At 38.7% G+C, this 26,081-nt stretch overlaps 1 protein-coding gene across 8 annotated transcripts in view; it reads left to right on the forward strand.

Moving 5' to 3' along the window:
• LOC106073705 (matrix metalloproteinase-2-like) overlaps nucleotides 1-26,081 on the forward strand; it is a 153,656-nt gene that overhangs the window by 92,761 nt on the left and 34,814 nt on the right. For 7 of the 8 annotated variants that reach the window (XM_056005418.1, XM_056005422.1, XM_056005417.1 and 4 more), the window contains one exon: nucleotides 24,849-24,950. In XM_056005418.1, coding sequence (XP_055861393.1) covers nucleotides 24,849-24,950 — 102 coding nt within the window. Of the gene's footprint in view, nucleotides 1-494; nucleotides 522-24,848; nucleotides 24,951-26,081 lie in introns of those variants that run through there. The other variant, XM_056005424.1, reaches the window with a different exon arrangement.

Below are 26,081 nucleotides of genomic sequence, written 5' to 3' on the forward strand. Positions count from 1 at the left end.
TCGTGTGAAAACTAGCCTGGCCAATTGCCGAGTAATTAATTATTTGGTTTGATACCACTAAAGGGAAATAAACTCTTCAAGTATTAAGAGTAACGGCTAAATATCCATCCTCGGATGAAGTTTAACCTAACAAAACATGAATAAATTACAAAGTAAGCCAATTAGGCAATACATTATTGGTAATTAATTATTCTGTTTGATACAGAAAAAGAGAAATAAATACTACATTAGTGAGATTTATTGTTGTAAATGTGGAGTTCTTCCCCTTAGATATATTTTAAAAAAATAGTTTTTTATTTGCTTGTTTTTATTTTTTGCGCCTAGCTTATGTCTACTACACACAAATGTGTTGCCTTACTCAACACAGTCACTGGTCTCATTTCACTTCAACACAGGTGTGTTAACTGCGCAACACGGTCCACTTACCAGTTTACTAAGTGACTTACTTCTGAGCATAAGCATCAAAGAAAAATAAAAAACAGAAAAAAAAAAAAGGTCGTCGATGATATGCGTTCTTCCAGGTAACCTAACAAGCAGTAGCAGACGGTATTCATCTTCTTTGTTGTTAGTTTTTTATTTTACCTGAACCTGTGAGAGTAGGGGACTGTGGAAGCGGGGGGGGGGGGTGAACGTGACCTCGCAGCAAGAGGTCATCGATGATCAAGGTACAACACCTACTCACACATACATATATATGTATATACACATATACTCGATATTCAAATGGAAACGGCGAGCGGCGGAAGAGAAAGAGAGAAGAATCTAGAAGTACGAACTACCTGGAGTGAGCTTCTAGTTCTTCAGCTTGAGTCTTACATTCAAGCAAGCAATACAAACAAGATCATAACAAATTCGATACAAACATTGATTTTCAAAACGTCAATACAAACACTAATTTTCAAAACGTCAGTACAAACACTGATTTTTTCAAAACGTCAATACAAACACAGAATTTCAAAGCGTCAATACAAACACAGAATTTCAAAGCGTCAATACAAACACTGAATTTCAAAACGACAAATTTAAACTTTTAATTTCTAAACGTCAATACAAACATTAATTTTCAAAACGTCAATACAAACATTGAATTTCAAAACGTCAGTACAAACATTGAATTTCAAAACGTCAATACAAACATTGAATTTCAAAACGTCATTGATTGCCAAACCTTTACTTTGCCTTCTTCTAGTCATTGCTTTGTTTACACCACTTTACAGTTCCTTAAGAACATCGAATTTTAAAGCTGTACAGGTCTACGCACACAGTACACTTTCAAGGACATCGCTGGCACTGGATGTAATTAGTTTTATTCATCTTTCTTTTACCAACTTTAAAACGAGGTATCAATATTCCTCTCATACCGCTGCAAATTTTTTTTTTATTTTGCTGTGACCCAAAACACATGTGTGGTACGTTGATGCAAATCTGGCCTTCATTCCTGGCACGTGCTGGGGATCAAGGTGAATACCTGCTCATGCTATTACTTCTGCTAAGCCAAGGATACAATTGAGCTTAGTGTAGTACTCACTTATTTAAGTTGTTTATATGTTTAAATAGTACGGCCATAAAGCCTGATTGTATCTGCGTTATCTGTCTGTCCCTCTTCAGTGCTCACTCTCCCATTATTCATTTCTTTTACAATGCAACCATAGTACTCACGATAGCGAGTTATATAGGCCAGGGTTTGAATCTGGGTCTATTGACCTAACAGAGTTGGGTTTTTTTTTCTTGTTTTTTTTAACTTATACACGTAGGCTTTTTTTGGCTGTGAGGTTGTTGGAAGTAATAGTAAGACTGAACGAGAGAGAGAGAGAGAGAGAGAGACGAAGTGGGGGAAATAGAGAGAGAGAGAAAAGGGAAAAGAAGAGAGACAGAGAGAGACAGAGAGAGAGAGAGAGAGCAGTTGTTTTTCTTATAGTCAGCAAAATCTTCTTTTATAGCCCACGACCTTGAGAGCAACATGTTTTAGTTCTAAATGACAGATGTCACATGTCAGTGAAACTTGTAGATCTTCTAGTGTCTTGTCCGTCTGTATCATTAAATGCTTTTTTTTTTACAAAGCTTATATCAACTCACTCTGTCTGTCTGTCTGTCTGGTAAAATGTTTGTAAGCGTTATTTCTTCGACACCCAATTTCGGATAAAGCAGAAAGAAAGAATAACATTTTTAAAATTAATCAATTAGTTAATTAACTATTGGTTATTTTTTTTTTTGATATCTCGAACAAGGGAAAGGAATTGTACTTGACTGAAGTGGTGGTATTTGCTAAACTAGCCCCCTTTATAGGTCGCCACTTCAAAGTAACTTTATATAGGCCAGTAACTTTATACAAACAATATATAACTATACAATCCCCCCCCTCCTTTTTATATGTAAATGCTTTTAAAAAGGGAATACAACTAAAATTCACTCAGATATCACTTTATTTCTTCCCCCCCCCCTTCCCCCCGTTTTCTCAACTGGTCCAGATAAGTGATGGAATCATAGAGTAGTGAGAAAGCTAAAAGCATGAAATAGAGCTAAACAAAAAATAATTAATTCAAATATTTCAAATCGCACAGATTTATTGCTGTTGGTCTAGATTCGAGAACTATCACAAACTTAATGACAGGACTGATCCAAACTAATTGATACCATTACACTTCGTGTAAGCTTTGTTTTTAATAAAAGTATTCGTGTTTCGTTGTTTGCTGATGTGACAGTAGGTCCTGTTGTACTCTGATCAAGTACTTTGCATTTAAAGCAGTGCAGTAGGTTATTGAACTAGAGATGTACTTTAGAGGTAGATACATTAGTAATTGGTATGTTTTGGTTGGTGGCGTAATCCGCTTCGCTAGCTACCTATCAAGAAGCTTGAGGACTTGAAGTGAGTGGTGTTTGCTGGGCGCTTAATTGCAGCACGGAGGCCTTCTTCCCCCCACCCCTCTTACACACAGACATATACTGTTTACTAATGAGATTGGGCCAGAGCTCAAGGACTAGTACAAAAGTAAAAAAGTTTTTCTAGGCGTTAAAAATGCATGTTTTATGTTTATATTTTATCTTATTAGTCAGTCTTGTTTGTCTTTCTTGTATATTTTGTTTGTTTGTACTATTTATTTAGCTTGTCTGTCCGTCTTATCTTTGTACGTCAGTCTTATTTCCACGTCTTATTTGCCAGGCTTTATTTTTTATTTGTTTCTCTTGTCAGCTTGTCTTATAAGTCTTTCTTGTCTATTGTAGTCCTCTACTGTATCCTCATGTTTTTCCACTTTTGCGACCATATCTTATCCGATGGACGTATACCCTAATTGATCACTTCCGGTCCGAGGTCACGGCAACCTGTGGATCTGTACTCGTAAATGTCATCACAGGTTAGACCGTTATAGAGACTCTGGCATGAGTCTGGAGGAAGGGGGAGGGCAGGTGGGGAGGGAGGACTGTGGATATTCCAGGGACCCATTTTTATCTCCCTTCTTGCTGCCAGATTTCCGAAGGTACACTGTATTGCGCCCCCCTTAGCACATCTTGGAACTTCCCCTACCAGGTTTTATGCCCGCCTACTCAGTGAGACTTAGAGTTTGGCTTGAGACATGGGCTTTTTTCTAGGCTGCTGATATGTACTGTTTGTATATATACTTTTATTATGGTATAACGCAACGCATCGACCTAAATTCATTTATTTAAAAAAAAATATGGCAGTTTTAATATTGGTATTGCTAAAAATGCATAACTACTATTGCAAAAAGCTTGTTAAAGAAAATTTTTAGACTTTGTTGCTTCGTAGCTGTCAGACATGTTACAAAATTGTAGTTATTGGTTTCGAAGTTGATTATTTAAATAAGAACCACTTAATTCAGAAATTGGGGTGGGGGGAGTGTTGGGGGCGTAATGCAAACTTTCTAGTTATATATATTTATTAAGATGGGGGGGAGGGTGCGTCCCTAACAGGGCGTTTGTATGTTCACGCATGTGTGCCAGTGCAGTACAGTGTCAGTAAGTGTGCTCCATCCACCGACTGCCACCTGAGGTATAAATGAGTGGGTTGGTGGGGGGGGGGGGCATCACAGCGAGGGCATTGTCTTTGCCCCTTCCCTTTCGCTTCTCCCCATTCCTATATTATCTCCTCCAAGATACAGCCGCCTTAAGTAGCAGCTCCCGTCTCCTTAACTGCGCTGGTCTCGTGTTATATTCTTTGAGAAGTGAATTCACAGGGAATTCATTTTCCTCTGTGTGTGAAAGCTGCGTTGAACACGTTACCTTACAAATGGACCCCATTCACACAAAATGAAAGGTCACGTGATAACCATTGTTGATTAAAATTAGATCGTCATTTGCATAGAAGAGATAGAGAAGCACGTGACTCAATGTTTGTTTACGATTGGTGGATGAGGTCCATTCACTATTCGTTATCATTACCTGGCTCTGCTACAGGGAAACTAAATCTCCTGGATACAAAAGAACTCAGACGTAAGCCTAATGAGTCCAAATCAAGTTAAGACCGTTGGGGGTGGGTGGGGGGTCTCGATATGTGGATTCGGGATTCAAATTTTCAATAATTCGTATAGAGACGACCTTTTTTCCGAGCGCCAGGCTGCATCCCACAGTATCTACTTTCTGGCGCCTCCTTTTATTGCTCGATGGTCCTAAGATTGAGAAGCACTGACTTATAGCATTAACAATCTGAGGATTAAATTTGAGAAGCAGTGTCAATTAAGGTTCAGTTTGAGAAGCACTGATCCATAGCATCGATTTTCCTAAGATTCAGTTTGAGAAGCAATGATCTATCGCAGTAACAATGTTAGGATTCAGTTTTAGAAGCACTGGTCTATAAAAACTAATCGATGGAAAAATCTCCTACCCTCATTCTCGGATCAAGTGTAAAATGGCGTAGACAAAACACGAATCAATAAAAATAAACAATTAGTCAATTTATTACTGGTTATTTTGTCTGATACTAACAATAGAAATCGATGATTCAGTTTTCACAGCTTCGGGTAAATATGTAGGGTTTGGTCACCTTAGATAATTGTATATTTTATTTCTCCCACACCCATTCTAGGACTAAGTTGAAACTTTAAACAATTATTTATTGTAAGTAACAAAACATGAATCAATTTTAAAAATTTACCAACCAGCCAATTAATTATTAGCATTTTTTTTATCGAATAAGGGAAATAACTACATTATAGAGAGATATAGTTGTAAATTCGGAGTCCTTCACCCTTTTTTTTTTAAATAATTTTTACATTTTTTTGTTAGACAGCACTACAGCAGGGGGAATCAACATCGGCTGAAACAATAAATTAAGTTAAATCACCCACAGTTAATTTTATCCGAAACAAGGTTCTGGTATTTGTTGCAGAACTTGTTTTCCCGCCAAAGTGTCTTAAATCATTACCTTAACGTAGACATTAAACACAAAATTAATGCATTGACCTTTGAGTGAGATAGAACACAGCACTTCATTTTTGCTGCCTTACACCCACGCCTCGCAGTGAGTCTTTGACTTGATGTACTGTGGCAGGGATTGGTTCAGATGGTTGAAACTGGAAGGGGGGGAGGGAATCCTTGTGTCACTGTGACTCTGGGATGCTGTTTAGGTTCAGATATAGCAACCGTTTAACATAACAAAAAAAGCCGTGTTATTTTTTTTTATCCTGTGGCGTGCGTGTGTGCGTGAGTGGAAGAAGAGGTTATACTGGGTTAAGACAACAAGCTGAAGACCTTTGTGTGTGACGTCATCGCGGTATTCCCAGAAGGTAAGAGCCAGGTGTTCTGGAAGCAGGTACAAGCAAAACTTTCAAATCAGCTCCAGTCTTTGTGGACACGTTTTGTGAAACAATATCACCGTGCAACCGTCCACACACACACACACACACACCCATACACACATACACACTCATACTCTCTCTCTCATTCACACACAATGCATACACTTTGAATTATCTGAATCTGCACTGTCACACTCCTAAAAAATGCACATTTAATAGCCTCCAATACGTTTTACTATAAAGTGCCCCTTTCAGGCCTTGCAGTATATATAGCAGATGATGTTAATGTCATCTGTTTCTTTGGCCAACGGTTAACGAACGAGGGTGTCACGTGGCCAGCACAACGACCAACAGCCTTTACTTTCCCACAACTAAAGTCAGGTGCCTGTTAGAGTTGAATGCACTAAGGAGCGCCCCAAAGATCCCGAAATTAAAAATTCCAGTCTTCAAGTCTTCACCGAGGTTCGAACCCAGGACCCCAGCTTGAGCACTAAGCCACCACTCTTCTTTTTTTGTAGCCTCTTTTTTAACTTCAAGTTCTTTGCGTTATGACATTTTACTTGGTACCTTATATCTGCATGCTGTAGTGCACTACTGAGCCGTCTTTCTTGTCATTACTGTGAATACTGAAAATAATGGACCTCATTCACCAATAGTAAACAAACATTTAGCCACGTGATCATATTGATAAAACAACGGAAAAAAAACTGTCACGTGACAGCCACTGTGTATTAAAATTAGATCGTAATTTGTATAGAAGAGATAGAGAACCACGTAGCAAAATGTTATTTGTTTACGATTGGTGAATGAGGTCCATTGTGCATGGTCTTTAAAAATACAACTAAAATCGAGACTAGTTTTAGTAACTGGGTTCATTATAAGAATGGTCGCGTGGTATGCGCCATGGACTAGCATCCGATGGTCCAGGGTTCAAACCTTGTTCGCGGCCATCCCACGCCGACCTGCGGTAGGTATGTGCAAGGATGGAGTTATCTTCAAATATGGAATATCCGAAACAGGTAATGAGGAAACAAAAAAGATTATAACATGTGCCCTTTTTACTGTTGCCGTTTTTTTCCCCACAACGCCTTCGATGTAACTTGCTGTTGGTTTGAATCAAACTCAATTTATAAATGGACCTCATTCACCAATCGTAAACAAACAACATTTTGCCACGTAGTTCTCTATATCTTCTATACAAATTACGCAATCCATAAAGGCTGTCACGTAATACGTAATTTTCATTGTTTTATCAATATTATCACGTGGCTAAATGTTCTCGGATCTTTAGGTTAGTAGGTCACTCCAATCAATTGTCCCCCCCCCCCCCGATGTTATGCTAATGCACGGGGTGGTGAATACTACGTGGAGAGGTTGAGAGTACAAGGTGGTCACTGGGCTGCGATACAAGATGTTTGGTGAACCTATTCAACTGCAATGCCTGTTCGAACCCCAGTCACATTTCAGTAATTTATGAACTCTAGTAAATGCAAAACCAAATGCAATCGTATATTACTGGAGACTTTTATCAATGTTGTGTTCACTATCGGTGTATCGGGTGTACAAAGTGTAGGAAGTGGAAATAATTTATGAATTGTAAAAGGTTTAGGTCAAGATGAATTTGTTCTACATCATATGGCTTCATAGTTCAGAGTCCCGTTACTTCTTAGTTCTAAACCTCGTGACTTCCTAGTTCTGAGTCACGTGATTTTTAATCCTGAATCATGTGACTTCTTGGTCTATCCGGGCTCGGCGATTCAGAATTTCTCTTGCCTTAAAAAATGAGCGGTTTCTGGGTCAGAGTAACACAGCTTGAACAGTTTGTAAGCTCTCTCTGCTCTTCCAATTGACTACTGGATTCAGAGCTACCTTGACATCACTGGCTCTCTTCCTTCATGTCCCCCGCCCCCCTCCACCGCCCATTTCCTCATAGCAGGCCCGGTAATGTGCATAATTAGATTAAGGAAGGGGCACTTCAAGGCAGGAGAGTTACACAATTACCGTAAACATTCTCATAAACTATTGGCTCCAGGTGCCTAAAGAAAAAAAAAAAACAAAGCTATAGCCCGTGGGTCGAAGTGAGGAGTCGTGGCGTTAGTGAGTTTAAAGTCAGAAACAAGAAGCAGAGCTACAGTAATAGAGATGTTTAAAGATGGTAAAATAAATTGATGTGACCGAGTTTCTGGGGGGAAAAAAGGTTTGTTTTTGTGATGCGCTTTTAACTGAGTTAAAGAAGAGAGTTTTGTTTTGTCTTTAAGTAAACTATATAGGTCTTCTTAGTATATAGGGTCTCACACTTAGTTATATAAAAGAAAACAAAAAGGTGAGGAAGTCAATGTACTGGGATGTAGAGGTAGGTCACCACTCGACTAAGAAGTCAACGCTTTACCTCAGCACAAGTTCACTGATGTACTGAGTAAATTAACCCTTTCAGACCTTTGCGATTTATAGGACAGAGGATGTAAAGATCATCTGTTTTTATGGTCAAAGGTTAACGAGGGTGTCATGTGGCCAGCACAGCGACCAACCACTTTTACTTTCCCCCAACAAATGTCAGGTACCCATTAGAGACTCGGGCGTCCTAAAATTTCCGATATTCAAAATCTCAGTCTTCATTATTATTTACGAAACTTGTATCAACTCACTCTGTCTGTCTGTCTGTCCGTCTGGTAAAAAGTGTGTACACGTTATTTTTTCCCACACCCAATCTCGGATCAAGTTGAAATTTTGCACAATTATTTCTTGTACGTGAAAAAAACAAAACAAGAATCAATAACACAATTAAGCGATTAGTTAAAATTAACTAATGGTCATTGATTATTTTGTCTGCTATCAAACAAAGGAAAGAAATTGTACTTGACAGGTGTGGTGGTATAAGTTGAGGAGGCTTGAGCCCTCGAGTTCGAAATCAAGTTGTACAATCTTTTTTTTTAGCTCATTTAGAAAGTGATCACGGTAACATTCACACAAATACCCTCTTCTCCCCACCCCCTTCCGTTTTCCCCAACTGATCGAGACATATGATAGGATCATAGCGTATTGAGAAAGCTAAATGCTTGAGATTGCGCTTAATAAAAACCGTTGGTAAAAATATTTCTAATCGCACAGATTTACAAATTTAATTACATGACCAGCCAAACTAACGGACCTCATTCCCCAATCGTAAAAAAAACAAGGTTGAGATTGTTTCCCTATTTTTTTATACAAATTACGATCTAATTTGAATCAACAATGGTTATCACGTGACAGTTTTTTTTTTGTTTTGTTTTATCAATAATATCAGGTGACTGTTCGTTTTGGTGAATGAGGTCCATTGATACAATCACACTTAATAAAAGCTTTTAATTTTTTTAAGTAATTTTTTTTTCGTATAGCTCTCTCTCTCTCTCTCTCTCTCTCTCTCTCTCTCTCCCTCTCTCTGTCTCTCTCTCTCTCTCATAAACAACACTGGCATACAGATGTATTTATGCGATTAGACGTGAAGCGATTTTGTGACGTTCCGTGTCCTGTTTTCTTTAAAACACTCGGAAACGTGGAGTCGGCAGGGGCCGTAACCTATACAGTTTATATTTTATTTTAATCTAACAATGGTTATCTCCCGTCGACACCGTCTTTTAGCGTAATAATCGTTTGGTCGCTAGAAGCTTATTTCTCCTCTCAGCAATGACTAAGCTCTTACACGTCACACACACGCACACACCCATTTTACATTTGCATTGTTCAGAGGTGCATCTATGTGCACGCCAATGGGAGGGGAGACAGCAGTTAGAAATCGACACAGAGGCAAATTAATCTGTGAACGATGGGTTAGAAAATAATGTCGAGAGAGTGGGAGGAAGAAATAATGAGAGTGAGGTGAGCAAAGAGGGTGATTGAGGAAGAGTGAGAGAGAGAGAGAGAGAGAGAGAGAGAGAGAGAGAGAGAGAGAGAGAGTGTAAGTGATTTACAAACTGACCCATTGCTGACACCGCAATGGCGTGTAGACAAAAGGGCAGTAGCTTGGTGTGGTGGTAAGATACTAAATCTTACCTGTGCTGCTTTGGAGGCGCGGCGGCTGAGCGATAAAGCGATTGGCTTCCGAACCGGGGGTCCCGGGTTCGAATCCTGGTGAAGACTGGGATTTTTTATTTCGGGATCCTTGGGCGCCTCTGAGTCCACCCAGCTCTAATGGGAACCTGACAATAGTTGGGGAAAAGTAAAGGCGGTTGGTTGTTGTGCTGGCCACATGACACCCTCGTTAACCGTAGGCCAAAGAAACAGGTGATCTTTACATCATCTGCCCTATAGACCACAAGGTCTCAAAGGGGAACTTTACTTTACTTTACCTGTGCTGCTTTGAAGAAGTTTTTTTTTTAATTCCAAACATTCCTTAAACCCTGCTGCTGTAGTGTGTTTTGTGTTTGTGTTGTGTTTGTTATTGTAAATCTGTATAGGATAAATGTGGTCAGAAATATCGGTGTGTCTCTGTAAAATGTTGTTTCATGTTCTATATGCGTATTTCCACATATACTGTCTTGGTTGAATGCCCATTTCTTTTTAGTTTTGGAAACCTCAGCTTTGGCCTTATCATTTAGTGATTTCATCATAGGACTCCTTGACTCTTGACTCTTTTTCTTTTGCCTCTTTCTTGGGCCTCTTTTGGGGCCTCGTGCCTCTTTTTGGGCTTCGGGCCTCTTTTTGGGCCTCGGGCCTCTTTTTGGGCATCGGGCCTCTTTTTGACTCTTATTTTTTTACTTTATTATCAAAGTAATACATTTACCAGAGATAAAATGAAATCATCAAAATAAATAAACTAATAATTAAAATAAATAAATAAATAAACTATTCTGTATTCAGTGTAATTCTGTTTCTCTTTTTATACATTTATAATTAGAACTGTTAGAGTTAATGCCCCTTTTTTACCAGTGTGTTTTTATTTGACTCAACACGTAGTTGAATATTGTAGTACAAACTAGTGAAATCACGAGGATGTGCCGGTATTTTGTCTTAGGATAGACAACTATAATAAATTGGATGGTACAATAAGAACAAGTCCCGATGTTTTGTCCTGATAGAGTCAATGCCCCTGCTATTTGTGTTTCACATGTATGGAACCCACTCAGCTCAACAGTAACTTGTTTTCTTTATGTTTAAGTTGACGTTATAATGTTCGGTACACTTCCATTAGGAACGAATGTTTTGCCCGGTACCACTTTGACAAAATGTTTCGTTTCCGAGTTTCCCGCCACTTCATAAGATAATTTATTCCGTTCCTCTACTTTCAGACTTAAAAGACTCGAGCGATACCATCCGGAAGTGTAGTCGCTGTCATGTATAGTCGTTTTTACCAACTTTACCTTTTTCCTTTAATCACGTCTGTAAGAATCTGCTATTTATTCCCGATTGCTTCCCTTTGTTTACTTCCCTTCCCTCCCCCCCCCCCCCTTTAAATCTATTTATTTTTAGTTTTCCGATATTGTTGATATGAGTAACGTCCAAGTTGTTGGCTATCTAGGTCACGTCTGCTACCAAAGTTTGTAACAAAAATGTGTCAGATGACGTCATTAGAGGAGATGCGTGCGTGGATGTATAAGTAGGGATAAGCTTCTCTTTTTTTAAATGGAGAGCGTCTTTGTCCTCTTTAGTATCATAAGTATCATGTATATCAGTCTCAGTACTCCTTAGTATCATGTACTTCAGTATCGTGTCGTTTTAAAACACACTTTCACTTTCTCCCTCTCATTTCTTGCTTATCATTCACAACTATCTCTCTCTCTCTTTCACCCCTCTTCTTTTTTTTTTCCCTCTTTCTTCCTCTCCCTCCCTCTCTGTCATCACTCGCACCTCTCTTTCTCTCATTAATCTCTCATTATATCTTTCATCTCTATGTCTTCTCTCTCTCATCTCTGCTACTCTCATCTCTCATCACCCCTCTCTCTCTCTATCATGTACTCCCTCTCTTTGTCTAATCCCCTCTCTCTCTCCCTCACCTAGAAGAAAGAGTGTTACCATGTTGTTTAACACTTTGTATTAACTCTCTGTCCTCGCTGTCCATTGAGCGTGCTGCAGTCACGTGTCACATCATTGTCGGCTGCTGCTTCAAAAATATATCTCAATACTGTAATATTTATTTCTTTTATTTTTATATCAAATAACAATGACTAAATTTCACTAAATAATTAATTAATTGGTTTTATTTTTGATTCAAATCAAAGTTTATATGCAGGAAAGAACTGTACATTTACAGTCATATATCTCAATGCTGTAATATTTCTTTCTTTTGTTGCTATATCAAACAGCAATGACTTAATTTCACTAAATAATTAATTAATTGGTTTTATTTTTGATTGATTCATGTTTTCTTTGGGACAATAAATAATTCTGCAGTTTTAACCAAACACAGAAGCATATAATAGTTTTTCATATATGTTACTGGTTTTTAAGATCTGCTTTATTGTACTATAGGATTTGTTAAAATGTTGTGTGTCTGTGTCGACTCTGTGTTAATGTTTGTCCCAGATTGTTTCTTATTTAGTATTAATGGGGATTGTGAAAATTATTTCCTCTTGACCTCTTTTTTTTTCCCCACGATATTTGCAAGCCAAAAATGTATTTCCCAGTCAGACAAATAATTAAATTAAAACAAAACAATACTATTTGTTCAAACTCATGGAGGATTTTTTCTTCCTCATCAAGTATGACTGTGCACGCGCACCCAGTTTTCACCCTCACTAACCCCCCTCCCCCCCCCCCCCCCCGCCCACACACACTATTCTCATCAAGTCAGTCGATGGCCAAATAAAAGAGAAATAAAAAACGTCATGTTTATTTTTGTAATACACATAGAGGGTGGAAAATCTGGCCAGTGATGACGAACGGCCATTTTTCAAAGAATTGATGCCAAAGAATAAATAATATTTGACTGACCTAGAACTCCGGGACAAGAGCCGGGAAGATGAAAGGATTGATAGAAATCCCATAGCAGAAAATTATCTGTCTGTTTTATGTCTGTGAAACTTTACCGATTCTTCTTGTTACAACTCAACTTCTGTAGCTTCTGAGACTTGGTTTTTTTTTTTGTTTTTTTTTTGGCCACGATCTCTGATTTGTTTGTTGTCTGGAGACTTTTAAATTGTAGACTCGTTCTCGATTTGATTGAGTTAGCGCGGGAAAGAAGTAGATTTAGGCGAAGAAGCCAAAAAGTGATTACATTTTCTGTAGGATGAATCTAGATCAAGAGGGAATAGAGAAGAAAAAAAAACAGGAGTAAAAATATGTTCCATCTCCCGAGAGACATGAAGAAGATCGAGTTCATATACTCCTACTATTATTTAGAGAAAATTAGATTTAAAAAAAAATAAAACTGACTTTTATCAGTTAGAATCTATATTTACAAGAAAGTGTTTTAAAAATATTTCAAAAGTAATATCGCACATAGTACCAGACCATTACATACAAACATAAAAGCATAAAAAATTAATTACACATTTCTTATTCCTTATGCCACGGCAAGTAAAGTAGCAATTATTCATAAAACCCTAAACCATAATCTTCAAATACAAAAACAAAACTTAATAAAATACTCAGAAAGACAAAGCAAAAGACAAACCATATATCCCATATTCTAATGCATATTATACAAATGATCCTTCTCTCCTAGTGCTATTAGAGCATGGAATGAGTTGCCTGAGTCAGCCAGGAAAACCAACGACTTGGTAGAATTTAAGTCATTGATTAAAATGCATGACTTGATTGACCTAGGAACACACTTAGGACCTAATCATTGACGCAAGGTCAGTATTTTATAAGATAGGATATAAGTATTTCTTCCCAAAGCTGAAAAATATATCTTAATAAAGTTTATGTTCCTAATTAACAAGATCCTCTAGGTTTACAATGAATACGCGTATGATGTAATATTTATTTTTTAAAAAAACTAGACCTGTGTCACTTGTAATAAATATTTAGGGTATGTTATTTACTGATATACTGTCATAAGAATAAGTTATTGTTGAAAAATACTTTTGTTACACTCAGCGATTATCTCTAGCCACTGATCTCAATAACTGATAAAGAATTTAAAAAATAAAAAAAACTGACCGGAACTAAGATCATGCAGTCGTGCTCAAGCTATGAACCCTGTTATAGATCTTTAGTCGTCGTGAAGAGCTTGTGTAAAACAGAGCAGACTTGAGAGACTTGAGCTGTGTAGCGTAGCTAGTGCCTTGCGACCAGCTGTTGTACCAGAAATTGACTAGAGAGAAACAGGAAGTTAAGAACGCCAAAAGTGAGAAATCAATGCTCGTTCCAGGGCTCCAGAATTCATTATTTTTATTTCCCAAACGGCGATCATAGCATAATTAACAAAATAAAGTATTTGAAATAGATTTCTAGATCCCTAGTTCTTTTGTGATGGCATTGTACATATTTTGTCTGAAATGGCCTGGCCAAGTTATGAATGCTAATTCGATAAACAAAATGTCAAAGACATTGACTATATTTTTTGACATCGACCTATTCTGTATCTGACCCTAGTAGTTTTCATGTCTCAGTTGACCGATTCAATCTTCTGATTACTACATCTGGGGCACTCTCAAGGGATGACCACTTTAGTAATTATAAGATATGGATCTCGTCCTACTCCTTGCTCTACCCCGCCCTCTCTGCAATGGAGGTAATTCTGTTTTACAGTATTAAGTTTTGTCTGTTGTAAAGGATTGAGATCGTCACAGACATGCAGTTTTGTGTTTCACTGAAACAGACTTTTTAGTTTTTTTTTTGTTTTTTTGTTTTTTTTTTGCAGGACAAGTGGTGGAGCATTTGATTGATAATGTAGAGGGCGTTTGGAGGTCGTGTAGAAGATGATTGATGGAGTACATTGAGGGCATTTGTAAGGGCATTTGAAGGGGCATTTGAAAGGACATGTAGAAGGCATTTGAAGGGGCATATAAAGGGCATTTGAAGAGGCATGTAGAGAGTATTTGAAGAGCTTGCAGAAGGTATTTGAAAGGCGTTTAGAGGGTTAGCGAGGAGAGCGTGAATGGTATTTGAAACGCGTCTGGAGAGCGATTGCGGGAGCCTGTGGGTTCCAGCCCTAGCAACGAATCTTGCTTTTAATTCATTGTTTCAAAGAAAACATAGTCTCCCCCGTGAAAGTGTCGTAAGTCATGCGGTTCTAGAGGAGGAGGGACGACACTTGCGTATATAACATTCTAACATGATCGTTTTTGTTTTGATCACATGCTCAGTCACGTGATAGATGTGGCCATTGTAACTACTATATCTATTGGTGTCTACATTTTTAAATCTAGAAAGGGGGGAAAAGGGGAGGGGGGGGGTTGCTAAGTGTTAAACAGAATAGAGGCGCTTAAACCCACACCTCGCGTGTTATTTTTCTTTCTTTCTCTCTTTCTCTATGTTTCTCTCTCTGTCTCTCTTTCACTCATTTATTTGTATCCCCTCTCTCTCCTTATTTATCTGTCTTTATCTCTCTCTCTTTATTTCCTTCCTCTCTGTATATCTCTTTTTACTTTCATTACTCTTTTACTCTGTCTCTCTGACTTGCGTCTTCTCGTTGCCTCCTTCCATTATCTCTCTAATGTAACCTCACTCTTTCTCTTTCTTTCCTCTCTCTCTTCTCTTTACAATTTTATTCTAAATATATATATCTTTCTATCTATCTCTCTATCTCCCTTTTTTGTCAATTCTGGCAAACAATCTGCAGTTGACCATAGTTATCGTCTGGAACAGGTCGTAGGTCAAGGCGGGTCAGCGGACTGGTCGTCATTCATCTGCGTTCCACCACGCTCACCCCTTCCCCAAACTCTGGCCGTTTATCGGATCAGGTGAAGAAACTGGATAGCCCCCAAGTAACGACGGCCGTCCCCGCCACTCTGTCTGGCTCCATGGCCCGGGCCAGCAATAAGGGCCATTGTTTATGTCTCTTCCATCTAATAACGCTCAAAGTCTGGTACTACAACGGATGTCGTGGGGGTTGCCGGGAAAAGGGGGAGGGGTCACGGGCTGCTAGGAAGCTTGATGACGTCACTGAGGCACGAGACTAATACGATATTGATAGGACTTTGTCGTTTTGTGTACAGCGCATCGTTTGTCAAATGTGCACTCGAGTGGTGTGCATCTTCATAACCTGTCTCTGTACACATGGCGAGTACACTGAACAACAGACACTGTCCAACATTTGACTCAATTCTTTATAGAAGATAAACATATGTCTATATTTTCTTTCTCCCTGTCATTATCTCTTTGTATCCAAGAGGATAAACAAAGCAAGCAAATAGTTTGATCACCAAAAATATCAGCGTTTATACTTTCTATCGAGACGTTTCTATAAACATTTTATTTTGTTTCCTTTTAAATACTGTACAAGTATATATTACATTAGAATCGTATGGTCATACGTGTCAGGGGAAACGACCTCGGTAAAACTTATTTGCCCATTGTAATTTTTGCTTACTTCCCTTTGCATATTTTTTTACCAATCAATTCCTTAAACATCTAGATCTTTTTTTTTTCTTCTTATTTTAAATGTACATACATATGTATCTGAGTGAAAAGTTTCTTTTGATTCATATAGTATATTTATAAGTTTAATAATTTTTTTAAAATAAATACTTTGTCTTCATTTTATAGAGTTATCATATCTATCAGAAAGACACAAAGATAAAGGCACAGTCCTCGTTCCATATGCTAGGACAAATTTGTACAAGTGCTCCTTCTTCCCTAGTGCTATTAGAGCATGGAATGGGTTGCCTGAGCTAGCCAGGAAAACCAGTGACTTGGCAGAATTTAAGTCATTGCATGATGCGTAGGACGTAATCTTCTTTTTTGAAGTAACGTCTCTATTATATAAGATAAAAGATAAGAAAAGATAAGATAGAGGAGAGAAATTTTAGTAACTCTACACGATCTCTCTCTCTTATTTTTTGTTCCGTTAAAAAGAACTACTTTTAACAAGAAATAATGTTTATAATGTAATATTTGAAATTTGAGACCAAAAGAAAATCCACTGCCGAGGACAAACGCAGACGACGAAAAGAAAATCTAAATCGACCAACTGCGGACAATGGTTATGCTTGCCCTGGATTTGGCAAAATATGTAGGTCTCAGCTGGGGCTACGCAGCCACGGGAAATACTGCATTCCTCATTAATCTTCGGGACTCGAAGACTAGCTTTATTATTTGAAATATAGTATTCTGTTGGGTAAAATGAATTAAATTTAAATAAGATAACAATTCTGCTATCAATCTTTGTGCATGACCTGATGTCCAAGTTTTGGATGTTCCTTGAAGAATGTCACTGTCAGAAGTTGAGTCATTAGCAATACAAGTCTAGAATCATTGCCTTTCTTTGTTAAATAAAAAAAAGGCCCTGCTCTGAGGAGGTAGATGGCTGCCTGGTCGTGTGGTATGCGCTCTCGACTGTTGATCACGATGGTCCCGGGTTCCAACCCCGCCCGCCGCCGTCCTGCGTGAGGTTTTGGGCTACGATGTCATCATCTTCAAATCTGAAAGAGCATCAAAACAACAAAAGCTTTGGGTTCGAACCCGTCTATCACGGTCTTATGCATCGTTCATAACATTAGCAGAAGTGAACTCATCACCTTAATGGCGTCGGTTGCTGTGTATCGCGTGAGACATAACCTTTTTTTTTTTGTGGCTAGAACATGTCAAGTGGGGTCACTTCTGCTGGATGAGCACGTGACCACTTCATAGCCTCGAAGGGAGAGAACTCACAAGTACAACAAACCTGACCTAATTAACTATGGGCGTTAAATGCATAATTATAAATATGTGTAATGTGTAGTGCGCGTGCACAAGATTTTTTGCAAACAAAAAATGTGTATTAATTCAGGGTTTCGTGCATTCAGACATCATTTGATACATGGGCCCGCCAAAAAAACAATTAGTATTACATTCGCCACTAGAAAAAAAATTCTCTTAATCCACTTTTTTATGCAGTAGAAGATCGTGCGAAAATTCAGGGCTATGGAAACGTGTATTGGTCGGACCTTAACTCTTTCTCTCCTAACTGACGATACCAACGTTCATTCCACCAGAATGTGGTAAATAATTACGGAGAGAAAGAGTTAACATACATTGTTTTCGAAAACTATCATAGGCTAACTGGAAAGTTTACGAAACAAAAACAATTAAAAGATAAAACATGTGGATAGTGTGACTTTGTGTTTAGTTCAATGATAATTAGTGCATGGGTAAAATAAAGAGCAGCAGACGTGACCCACTTATCATAACAAGAATATCATCTTCATCATAATCATCTGTCTTGACTTTCGTCGTAGGGGCACTGTCACAGCTCGCGTCACCAAATCCCAATTTTTTTCCCGGTCAGCACAAGTTCAGGATATCAAAAGAGAGGCTGGTCCAATGTTGATATTGTCCAACCTTCGGGCGACCCTTTCTTTGTGCTCCCTCCACTGCACCTTGAAGGAGGACTTTTGACAGTGAGGCATGTCTTACAATATGATCAAACCATCTCGTCTCTTCCCAGTAATGTGGAGTTCTTCTTTTTGCCCTCCAGAGTGTTGATTAGTAACTGTGAAACTCATTTGTCTTCTTTTCCTGGTACCAGATACCCGACATCTCTTCTGCAGCATTTACAATGTGCTTTAATTATTTAAAAGCATATCTGAAAATAAGTAACCTCATAACTCAATAGACGTCCTCCAAAACTGCTCTCTTTACCAAGAGGCCCGTATAAGACACTGGCCCCAAAGCACCCCAATAGAAAGAAAACTATATGGAGAGCTCCCTGATTTGGAAACCACTGCGCAGTTCATCTCATGTATTGGTCTAGTCATCTGAACACTCCAACATAGACATTTGTTGTTGTAAAAAGAAGAAGAAAATAACTCAACATGGTATGCGTGTTACCGATATGCCGTTGATGGAGTCTGTAATCCATTTACAATTTTCTAGAGGGCCCCTGAGAGGTATAATTATTAAAATTGCATTGGTGTCAAAGTTATGGCCTAGTCTGAGTCGACCTCAAAGAATTAAATTAATTGTCATAACTCAATCAGTTCTGGAGGCTTTTTTCTTTTTTTTCGGTTCACAGTGAAACATTTTTTTTTTTGCAAAGCTTAACTAGCATGCGTTGTTTCCCTTGTTGTACCAGTTGTCCATTTCTTTTTTTTTTTTTTGTCAGTTGTCTCTCTTGTTGTACCAGTTGTCCATTTCTTTTTTTTTCCAGTTGTCTCTCTTGTTGTGCCAGTTGTTCCCCTTGCTGTCCGTCTCTATGATGTATCATCTTTGCAAAACTTTTTTTTTTAATACTTCTATTGATTTCTTGTTCTCTTGACCTCTTCACCCCCTCCTCAAAGTCGCCCTCTCCCTCTAGACGGAGTGAGGTACTGTCCGGTGTGTCTGGAACTAGAGACCCATAGACTGTCCCTACCCCCGTCTCTCCCCCAACACAAAGCAATCCTAATAGAATCTAGGGAGTTGTATTATTGCAGTCTCTCTACCCTCCCACAAGGCTGGTTGGTCTCAATGTAATAAGCGATCTTAGTTTATTTTTTGGTAGCGGCGTGGAGGATGTGGGAGCTGGGGAAACCGAGAGAACGAGAATGCTCCCTTAATTTCCTCTGGGCAAATGCCTAATTTCTTGTAACAACACAATCGTTTCAATCGGTTGTCTTTGTACGGGCGGAGATAACTCTGTTCAATTTGCTTCAGTTTTGCCGGGATTTCCGCCGTTTGATGTAAAGATTGCGTCCCTTGAAATGGCAGGGGATGTAAAAATGGTGTACATTGTTTGGTTTATTTTTTTTTTATTTTATTTCTTGGGACAAATCGAAAAAATTTAACGACATGATGAAATTATGTCATTGGAAGCGTTTATGATTTATGTTTATTTATTTCTTCATCTATATATTATTTTCACGCTGTTTTGTGAAGTTACAAAATTAATTTTGTTACATTTTCAATTATTTTGTTATTTTTAACTTGCATGTAGTTTTAATTTGACGAAAATTTCGTTTTTCAATTTTAACAAACAAACAACACAAACACAACACATGATAATCAGATAAGCTTGTGTTTTAAAGAGACAAGAAGGCGGCTACTGTACATGTCTGTATATTGTATTGTGTTGAGGTTCACACCAGCTGACTTTTAAATATTGTTTTTTTTTAAGTTTATACGTGTATGCATACTTTTTAAAAACAAACAACACTTTTGCAAGGTGGCTGACGAGCCTGGAAGTACATATTAAGCATTTCAAAACTGTTATTACATTTATTAAAATTATATTTAAACTATGGTTTCCTATTGTATTCACTGCATATACCGTACAACTGACAGACTTTTTTTGTCCACTAGACAGCTTTCAATAGTTGTACATTGCCTGTGTTTGCATATTTCTCTTTAACAACAAATTGATTCGCTTTCAGAAGTCTAAAAGGTCTATCACTACACGCATAAATAATTATGCATAATGTTTAGTCCATGGGTCTGCTAGTATGCTAGTGTAAACGTGGTATTGTATTATTTCTGTTTGATTTAAATTGTTTCCTTCCCTTTCAATAAGACTTTTAGTTTTGCAATCTATCCATGTAGTAGAGCATTGATTCGCTTAAGGGCATGCCGGTTAGGCTCTCGTTTGTTGTTTTTAGAGGTACTGCAATAGGGAAAGATTGAGAGGTGGGGGGGGGGGTTAAAGTGGGGATTTAGAGAGGCTGATACTTAAAGAAAGTTCTGGAAACAGTGACAGTCACAAGATGTCACACTAAACACTCTTGACACGTTTCCGGTTTCAAAGTAGGATGGGTCCCGCCCCTGTGCGGTTTCCGGCCTGGTGAGTCAAGTTGTGTGTGTAGTTTCTGAATTCCTTATTAATGAACAGACCATTTTGTCAAACATTGTACCATCCGATCCTCCATTCCGGTGTGCTGCACCCCCACAGAGGGCACTGGCCCGCTGCAATACATCTTCCCGCTTATGTTGCTGCACATGTGTCTCTACATTTTTAGTTCATAGTTTTGTTTCATGAGCTGCCAGTCTCTTGCCTCTTGCGGGACACGTAGGACGCCACCCGACTCCCTGACACGGGTTGGGAAAAGTAAAGACGGCTGGTCATTGTGCTGGCCACATGACATCCTCGTTAACCGCCATTAAATGGCATGAGCTTTAGAAAATATGGCCCGCATGGGAAATTACTTGATACCATTACTTTCTTCTTATCGACTTCTACTGAGTCTTCAATGTCCAGAATCTTTTTTCTGCTATAATCTTTTCCATCACTAGAAACTTTTCTCTTTCCCACCTTTTTTTCCCCTCTATTTTTAGAGATTGACGTCATTGGTTCAATAGCACAGACTATATATATATTATACTTATATAGGTCTGTGCTCTATAGTAGATTGATCCCCTTGCTCTTGACATACTCTGTTATAAACTTCATTAATATGAGAGCTCTTGGAACTTTGTAACTTTGTTTGGTTTGGGAAATGTTTGTATGTTTCGGATGTTCCTTCAGAGTTGAAGATAATCTACTTCCTCTCTCCACAACATGACAATGTAACAACGCATCTATCCACAACATGACAATGTAACAACGCATCTATCCACAACATGACAATGTAACAAAGCATCTCTCCACAACATGACAATGTAACAACGCATCTATCCACAACAAGACAATGTAACAACGCATCTATCCACAACATGACAATGTAACAACGCATCTCTCCACAACATGACAATGTAACAACGCATCTCTCCACAACATGACAATGTAACAACGTACCTCTCCACAACATGACAATGTAACAACGCATCTCTCCACAACATGACAATGTAACAACGTATCTCTCCACAACATGACAATGTAACAACGCATCTCTCCACATGACAATGTAACAACGTATCTCTCCACAACATGACAATGTAACAACGCATCTATCCACAATATGACAATGTAACTACGTATCTCTCCACAATATGACAATATGACAACGCAATTCTCCACAACATGACAATGTAACAACGCATCTCTCCACAACAAGACAATGTAACAACGCATCTATCCACAACATGACAATGTAACAACGCATCTCTCCACAACATGACAATGTAACAACGTATCTCTCCACAACATGACAATGTAACAACGCATCTCTCCACAACATGACAATGTAACAACGTATCTCTCCACAACATGACAATGTAACAACGCATCTCTCCACAACATGACAATGTAACAACGCATCTCTCCACAACATGACAATGTAACAACGCATCTCTCCACAACATGACAATGTAACAACGCATCTCTCCACAACATGACAATGTAACAACGCATCTCTCCACAACATGACAATGTAACAACGCATCTCTCCACAACATGACAATGTAACAACGCATCTCTCCACAACATGACAATGTAACAACATTATCTTCGACAACATGACAATGTAACAACATGAAAAAAAATGACAACAAGATCTCTCCACAACAGGACAATATATTGGATATGTTTCAGCCTATGCTACGTACTGTGTGGTAACCTTTCAACTACAAGGTTATTTTAATTTTATTTTTTAATTGATTGTGTTTCATGGTTCTCCATAAGAAGCTTCGATTTCCGCTGATATTTGTTTTTTTGTAGTCATTTATACTTCCTTGTAAGTACTCAGCACAGTCTCACAGCGTATTGATGCTTTCCAGTGGTCTACACATACATACACAGTGACATCTGACAGACATACTAACATACTTACATATTCGTTTGGTTTCTTGCTGGTCTTTCCATACACACAATCGGGTTTATCAAAATGTGGCCTGGTCAGTTACCATACTCTTCAAATTGTAAAACTGGCCACTGACATAAACACTAACTCAAATACATTCTCAAATACACTTTTGCACATCAAAACTTTCTTTTAAAACTCTGACCTCCCCCTTTCCCATTTTTTTCTCCCCCCCCCCCTTTCCCCCAAATTAATTGACTCCTTTATCTGTGTTTAATGCAGGCATGTTTGTTTCTTGTCCACCGACTTTGGCTTAATACTGGAAGGAATACAATAATAATATATATGTCTAAAACACATTATAACGTGTCTGTCGGTCAGAGTCATTCCCGTAACCACGATTGGTACGTAGTAAAGCAGTGGCTCCCAAACACTTCGCACATTCTGGGTATTTAGCGGAACACTTCGCACATCCTGGGTATTTAGCGGAACACTTCGCACATTCTGGGTATTTAGCGGAACACTTCGCACATTCTGGGTATTTTGCGGAACACTTTGCTTATTTTTTTTTTTCAGAGAGATTAATTCACCTGGTGGCCAACTAGTTAATTATTCCTATTGTTCGTGGAACAATTGTTCGGGCCTCGCGGAACAATAGTGTTCCGCGGAACACAGTTTGGGAAACACTGTAGTAGAGAATAACCGGGTAAAAATCTAATTTCTCGTATAGATTGGAAGTGGGAGAATTAGTAACGCAGCAGATTAACTTTTACATACACGCAGATTCGTTATTATTTGAACTATTGTATTTAACATACTTAAGGCTTGACTTCGAGTCCGAAGATTAATTAGGAATGGAGTATTTCCCGTGGCTACGCAGCCCCAGTTGTGACCTACATATTTTGCTACAACCAGGGCAAGCATAACCATTGCCCACCCGTGGTCGATTAAGATTATCTGTGTTCAACTGCGCATCTGTTACGGGTGTGTTACTCAAGTTAAACCTGTTAGTTAAGCCGTACCATACAAGATTCGCAGGATGGTTTAACTTCCTACAGAATGTTCAACTTCCATCCTCTTGCCATGCGATGATTGAGAGGGGGGAGAAATACGGAGGGGGGGGGGAGGTTGTATGGAACGAACTCTTTGCCTGTGTGTGTGTTGTGTGAGTACATGAGTGTGTGTGTGTTTCAGTGTTTTGCGTGTTTGTGCTCAGGCATGTTAATTGTTTAGCCAGAGGTCCACTTGTAACACTTGTACATTGGCGGAGATGTAATGTGAACTGCTTGCCCGGTCTGGGAGTCCAACAATGAGTTGTGCATTATAATAAATTTATGTTTTTTTCTTGTGTTTTCTTTTTTGTTTCTTTTGTTGTTGTTGGTTTTTTTTTACTGTTTTGTTTCAGATTAAGTTGTCGCTGGGTTTTTTTTTTGTTTTTTCTTGGGCGCTTTTTGTTGTCATTGTTAATAATGTTCCTTTATTTTGGCTATTTTTTATTTTATTTTGGCCCAATAACCATAAATAGGACTCCCTTATAATAAATGCTTAAGCGACTGAGGTCTCTCTCTCTCTCTCTCTCTCTCTCTTTCTCTCTCTCTCTCTCTCTCTTTCTCTCTCTCTTTCTCTCTCTCTCTCTCTCTCTCTCTCTTTCTCTCTCTCTCTCTGTGCTTGCCCTGTAGCAGAGAAAATAAAGGTGGGGTACTTTAAAAACATGAAACAATGCTAATTAGACATACACATTAATTGTCCAAGAAGGGCGTGGTGGCAGAGTGATAAATCGCTTGGCTTCCGAACCAAAGGGTCTTGGATAGAATCTCGGCTAAGGCAGGGATATGAACTTATGGATTTTTAAGACGCCCCTGAATTCATCCAACCCTAACGGGTACCTGGCATAAGTTGGGGAAAGTAAAGGCACATGGTCATTGTGCTGGCCACATGACACCCTCGTTAACCGCCGACCATAGAAACAGATGCCTTACAGATCACTATGCCTAAAAGGGGTACTCTACTCTTCTATTTAATAATAGACCAAAAAAGTTACACGAAGAATAGGAAATATTACTATATTTTAAAGTGACCTAATTTAATAAATCTGAATCTTATCTTATATAATACAGACGTTACTTCAAAAAAGAAGATGATTACGTCCTACGCGTCATGCATTTAGTCATGCATATTAACCAATGACTTAAATTCTGCCAAGTCACTGGTTTTCCTGGCTAGCTCAGGCTACCCATTTCATGCTCTAATAGCACTAGGGAAGAAGGAGTATTTGTACAAATTTGTCCTAGCATATGGTAATCTACAATAATCTATACAATTGCAGTATGTATCTAGATATTAATTAGATTGTCATGCCTAATGAGATTATTTGTTTTTATTCCAGAAATATCTTGCCCAGTTTGGCTACTTGAGAGGTCCTACCAGAGAGTCACAGAATCTGATGAACCAGGAAGATTTGACCAAGGCAATCAAAGCGTTGCAAAAGGTACGCCTTCTTCTCCATCTCATATATAGATCAGTGCTGTTCTTAGCTTGATCCGGTTGTAGTTTTGTAACTTCCGATCACAACGAACCACAGTATTACATAGGTCAGAGTTTATGAAACTTCACTGGTGGTAGGTAAACAACATGATGATTGGGGTCAATTGAGAGCTAATTTTGTAAAGGTTAAGGCACTTCTTAATTAACAGAAAAGGCCCATCAAGCACCAAGACGTCATGTGTTTGGCTTAAACTTTAATTCGACGAATCATCATAGGCGGCCTAAAAGGGGGGGGGGGCAAGAAGTAGGCCTATAATCGTCTAAGGGGCCCCCGCGATAAAGAGAATATTGTGTCCTTTTGTGGTGGCCCATTGTACAAATATTTCCAGGGCCCCGAGCATTGTCAATGCCGTCTCTGTAATCAGATAAATATTACGCCATTTTGACAACAACAAAGGTGATTCCCAATACAAAGGAATAGAATTTGTTGGTCGTCATAGGATGATGAACACTCTTTTCAACCAGACGGTGAGGGCTTTGCATTGCGGTTTTGCGCCTCCTCTTGTGGCTGGTGAGACCTAAGTGAGCCCGGAATGTTCGGCTACACCCTGGCTAGGTTATTCCACCTAGAGCTTGTGTCAGTTGTCTCTGGCTTATTTTTTTTTAAATGCCAGTTTTCACAGCGCGGCGCCACGATTCCCGATCACGTGGTTCCGTCTTCTACGTAGCAGGATCCATTCATAAAAATTGAGTAACATTGTTACAGGTCCTATATAGTTCAAGTACTAAATAAATAGTGTTAAGGCTTCCGCGCGGTGTTGATTCTTGGAAATATATCTAGTGTAGATCTGACTGGAAGTAACGCTGAACTCAACTACTTCAGTAACACCGGCGAAAGGCCGAAACAATCAAATATGTAGTCGACGCTGATGTTGTTCTACACATATATTTAATACTCAAGAAGGGAATCGTCCGATGTCAGCTATGTCCGTAAATCCGTATATCTATTCTACTGCTCTACAAGAAGCGTCTTCTTTTTAGCGTCGCTTAGAGCGTTCTTGTTTTTTAACCAACTTTACGTCATCATCGCTAAGTAAAACTTTACCCTATTCCCGAAACAAATAACTAATTCCTA

This window comes from Biomphalaria glabrata, chromosome 12, assembly GCF_947242115.1.
Source record: "Biomphalaria glabrata chromosome 12, xgBioGlab47.1, whole genome shotgun sequence".
NCBI classification, from domain to species: Eukaryota; Metazoa; Mollusca; class Gastropoda; family Planorbidae; genus Biomphalaria; species Biomphalaria glabrata.